General features: G+C 35.3%; 1 protein-coding gene across 4 annotated transcripts; it reads right to left on the reverse strand.

Annotated features, from left to right (window-relative positions):
* Positions 1–1,354: 1,354 nt before the first annotated feature.
* On the reverse strand, positions 1,355–4,286 carry LOC148879594 (putative glutathione peroxidase 2). Of its 4 annotated transcripts, none has more exons than XR_016104291.1 (7): positions 4,139–4,285; positions 3,942–4,011; positions 3,429–3,505; positions 2,457–2,518; positions 2,236–2,354; positions 1,739–2,141; positions 1,355–1,646 (listed from the first exon to the last, which is right to left on the reverse strand). XR_016104291.1 is itself a non-coding variant. In XM_088961161.1 (7 exons), exons 2-7 carry the CDS (start codon positions 3,984–3,986, stop codon positions 1,614–1,616), a joined length of 504 nt encoding a protein of 167 aa, XP_088817287.1. In that variant the 5' UTR covers positions 3,987–4,011; positions 4,156–4,286; the 3' UTR covers positions 1,355–1,613. The 4 variants fall into 4 exon arrangements, 3 of the variants coding, with proteins under 3 accessions (XP_088817287.1, XP_088817286.1, XP_088817288.1); XM_088961161.1 differs by having other exon boundaries at positions 1,739–1,906; positions 4,156–4,286; XM_088961160.1 differs by having other exon boundaries at positions 1,739–1,906; positions 4,139–4,273.
* Between the last annotated feature and the right edge of the window lie 614 nt (positions 4,287–4,900).

Below are 4,900 nucleotides of genomic sequence, written 5' to 3' on the forward strand. Positions count from 1 at the left end.
CTGATGCATGCATAGTGTGGAGGTAGAATTCTCTGATGAAAGAACCATAGAAATGTGATAACTGAGAATGGAGAATGGAGATCCCGACGCTGTTAAGGGTAAGGGCAAGAAGAGAGATCGGGGGAGAGAGAGGAGTGAGAGGGAGAGAGAGAAATGTGAAGGAACGAAAGGGTAGTATAAAAAGGTCGGGGAAGATGATCAGTGTTTTTCTCATCTAATTATTACAAGGATAGCATGGGGATTAAAGAATATTGTAACGACCTTTTTGGACGAAAGGCTAATGGAAGGAGGTCTTTGTCTCACGGTCATAGTATAGGGGGGTCTTTGTCGCAAAACAAAGTACAAGGGGGGTTTTTTGTCACAAACCCCATAGTACAAGGGGGTCTTTGTAATTTACCCATTTTTTTTTTTAATCTGAAGCCCACTTGAATGCAAATTTACTTATTTTTTACTGATATACTTTTACATCTTATTATCAATGTAAATATGCATTGGTCTGTCATTTGTCAATACATAAATGTAACACAGGCAAAAGTGAACCAGAATGCAAATTTACCCTGAACCGGGATTTACACTCCATTTGCATTGTTTCCAAACGCAGCCTTAAAAAATTCTCAAACCAAACCAAACTGTTTCAAGGCTAAACCAGACCAAACCACCAGTTACAGTTTGATTCAATGCGATTTAGCAGTTTAGACCATATAATGGACACCCCTAAATAGAGGTTTGAATTATTTGAAATGTTCTTACCTTGTTGGACATGTTTGTTACTTTATTGGAGGGGTCCTGATTCCAGACACTTGGTAAGAGCGCAAATGCAAAATCTACATGAATTTGTACTCATTGGTTTTGCAGGTAATAAGGATACGTCTTACTGAAAATGAGTGACTTTTATTTTTCTCTAACACTTTTGCATCAAAATGGGAAGCAACTCTGCAGGAGGTCAATGTAAAATAGGAAATTTGTCTTTGTACCCATTACAACCAAATACAATAAAACGTATCAATGCAAAACTGAACCAAGTTTGCATTATGGTTTTTGATCAAATTTGTATTTATACCAATACGTGCTTTGCACTCTAACCGTAGCCTTAGGTGTAAAAGTACTGAAGAGCTTGCTCTGGCTCTCTATCAGATGACATGCAACAGACATCACAATTGTTACTTCCTCATTTGTGCTTTTAATTTAATCCAAGTCAACTGGTGAATCCAATACCAAGAATAGACTCTAGTTTTAGCAGTCCAAGAGGACTCTGCCACCCAAACAATATTCGGTATCCGTGAATCAGGTGACAGTTTTGATTTATCCAACCATTCAGCAGGAAGCAGTAAACCACACTAACAAAAACATACTATTGTACTATCAAAAGAAAATCTCATTCTCAATTGCTGCAAGAAATGTAGAAAACTAAGAAATAGAGAAATTTGAAATAATGTAGCCGATAATACAGCAATACAACCCCTTCCCCATGATTTATTGATGAATCATAACAAGATGTAAATCATTACAAGAAAAATATCCTGAACAGCACTATCCAGAGATGCCCACCATTTCATCTACTCTTACATGTTCATACAAGCATTTGGTCAAAATGGATTCCACCTTTGCCAAACTTAGGAAACTCCCAACAGATTTTGGATGTCCTTCTGCAACATTCAGGGAAAAAGGACCATCAGACAAAGCATATAATTTTGTTTGACAGATATACAAAATAGCTAATAAAGCTTGAAGTTTGAACCTCAATTTTAAGAGGGGAGGTGATTGGAGCGTATCTTTCAACAACATTTCCATCTTTGTCTACTAAAAACTTTGTAAAGTTCCACTTGATTCTGTTCCCAAGTATCCCACCTTTCTGTGATTTTAAGAATGTATAAATGGGTGACACGTTGTTCCCATTCACCTCTACCTACAATACCCAGAACCATGGAATGAGAATACTAGCATGAAAGCTTTTCCAGGAGCTCAGCAAATCCGCTTGAATTTTCAGCAGTCAAAATTTCCTGCCTAGGAGGCATAGATTCCATTGATAAGCTCAATGTGATTATCCTAGTCATACATATCAACATGAGAGGTGGCACCAATGAGTGGTTTGGAAAAGAGGAATAAGCATATAAACACCTTGGATGCTTGATAAGCAGATCCTGAAAAAATGGTCTTTGTTTAATAACCTCTGATATAGTTACAGATTAGTTGAATTTTCTTTCTGATTTTTTGTTGTTCAATTCACCAGGTTACCTTATCAAAGATGGGAAATTCAGCTTTGTATATTGTGCATGCAAACTCCTGAATTTCATCATTATTTCCTGGCTCTTGACCAGCAAACTGGTTGCAAGGAAATGCTAGGATCTCAAGTCCTGTCAAGAAATAGCAGCAATAGTGGTAATACCCAGACATGACACTTTCCAAAATGTAATAATAGAAATAGCATAATTATACAACAGGAATGGTCAACAGACCTTGGTTTTTGTATTTTTCATATAAAATGTTCAGTTCCTTGTAGTTTGAATCTGTAAGGCCACTAACCAAACATGAAGAAAGCATAAAATAAGAAATTTAATACAAAAATAAGCTGTCTATGATTTAATTAGAAAATACCATCAATAATAAAAAAATGAACAATTTTAACGAGAAGGCCATAACTCATGGGACAAAATTAAGTCCTGATTATTTCGGCTTTAAACAATCAGGCTTGGCATAAATCAGGGTAATTTTGGTGGTGGAGTTGGATTAAAAGATCTCAGTTTCATCTTTAAATGGCTCTCAGTCTAAAATTACATGGTTTTGCTGGGCTTTATTAGATGATATTAAAAAAGTTGCTTCTCAGTAAGACTATACATGTTTTGTTTATGTTATTATGTAAATAGCAGGTTTAACAAAGTTGCTCATTTGGTGGCTTACAAAGTTAAGAAGTTTAACTTTGAATCCTTTTGGTGCAATGCTCTGCCAAGTTAGCTTACTGAATGTATAAACATTTATACTTTTTTTTAGTCATCAAAACAAAAGATTTTGATTATTTCAAACACCCTCTTCTAACTTTCTAAGTTTAAGAGGCTTGGGCTCTGTCCTCAATTGGATAGATAAGATTCACAGAGTTATCCAAGTTTGAGAGGTTCTCTACATGTAATTTAGAAACCTGGAAATTATATTACAAAGGAAGATAGCAAATATAAGGATCTTAAGCTTCCTTTTACTTGTCCCCTTTTTTGTGGTGGGGAATGGGGGTTGAGGGTTTCTTTAATTCTTTTGGTCTCTGAGGTCAAAAGACAAACATGTAGATCCTTTTAAACACCATACTATTTGGAAAATGCAAATATTTATTCATCATTGTTTCAGAAATTCAGGTTATGGAGAAAGAATTTGTAGCAACATATCAATAATTAGAAGCCAGGTTATGGTCATGAGAAATAAAATTAGATCAGACCAAATACCACTTTGAAGCAACATTGACTATAAGAAGAACTTTTCCCCTGTAGGTGCTCAAGCTTACATCATTCCCACGAATATCCTAGATTAAAAACATGTAGCCATTAAATTAAAGAAAAAAAAAAACTGGCAAAAAGAGGAAAAAGGTTAAGCATCATTGTCATCCATGCCTTATCCCAACTATATAGGGTCGGCTAAGCAAAACAGGAAAGTGATCACTGATCAGTAATATGGGGGAGTTGAAGCAGAAAGGAAGATAAACGTGACTTTGAAAACAAATAAAAATAAGGCTGAAATGGATCCATCCGGATCTAAAACAAAAATGAAACAAAATAAAGGTTAATCAACAAAGAGAATCTATAAAAGCATCACAGCCCAAAGAAACAAGTAACTTTATTGGCTGATATATCCAGAGAGATGCTGAAATAAGCGTGAGCACTGAACAAAGACGAGAACAATCAAGAGTTCAACCCAATAACGTGGATTAACACACGCGAAGAGAAGGAGCAAACGCTTACCTTGACTGTGAAATCGTAAATGGAGTTGGGCAACCCTTCTGCCATGTTTTGGGGTGTAGTAGGTGGTTGACTGTAGAAGTAGAACAAGAGAGAAAACCAATTCATGAAGGTCAACATTTCGAACTTTAGTGAATTGAAAACAAAAAGAAAAAACAAAGAAATTTCAAGAAAGATGGTGATTTAAGAGAAATAAAAACCAAAACGAGAGACCGACGGTGAGGAGAGGATTCGTCGCACTGGCCACGAATTCAGACAGCTTAAGCGCAACTGCGCGGCGCGAGTACAAGTGTACAACAGCACAACTAACCATTTCAATCATTTAACAGAATTGCAAACGGATCGGGTCGAATACGGTTATACGTAAATCCGAGTTCAATTCACTATTATAGAATCAAATATTCAAATTTCGGATAATAAAAGCTGTTGAATAGCATTATAAATCAAGGGTTTTTATGTGAAAATCCCTTTCATTTATCTACCAACTGTTGGTGGTTCATTTGGTAGGAATTTAACATGTGGTCCAACGGTATATTTATTGCTTTTTAATGCTAAAACTAACCCAACTAACCAATCAACCATATTAACTGATTTTAATATAGCGGTGATAAATTCATAATTTTAGGGATGGCAATTTTCCCATCAGGCCGTAAAAGCGGCCCAGCCCCATCCCAAGCAGGATGCTTTTTTCCAATCTTAAATGGCAGCAGAGGGGAGGTAGGGAACATAATTTTGTTTTGAATCAGGGATAGGTAGAAGGATGAGATTTACATATAATTCCGGAAATCTGTCCAAAATCTAATAGTAAATTAGTTAAATATCTCTAGATTTAATATTGATTTTTTAAAATATATCTATTTTTTTTTTCAAATTTCTAAAATCCTACTATCCCATAATTTCATTTATAAAGTATCCCTAAATTGTAATAATCCAATTCTTAAAATAATTATAAATTTTCATAA

The sequence above is a fragment of the Nelumbo lutea genome, chromosome 1 (genome assembly GCF_056320005.1).
Source record: "Nelumbo lutea isolate HS-2025 chromosome 1, American lotus-T2T, whole genome shotgun sequence".
In the NCBI taxonomy this organism is placed as follows: domain Eukaryota; kingdom Viridiplantae; phylum Streptophyta; class Magnoliopsida; order Proteales; family Nelumbonaceae; genus Nelumbo; species Nelumbo lutea.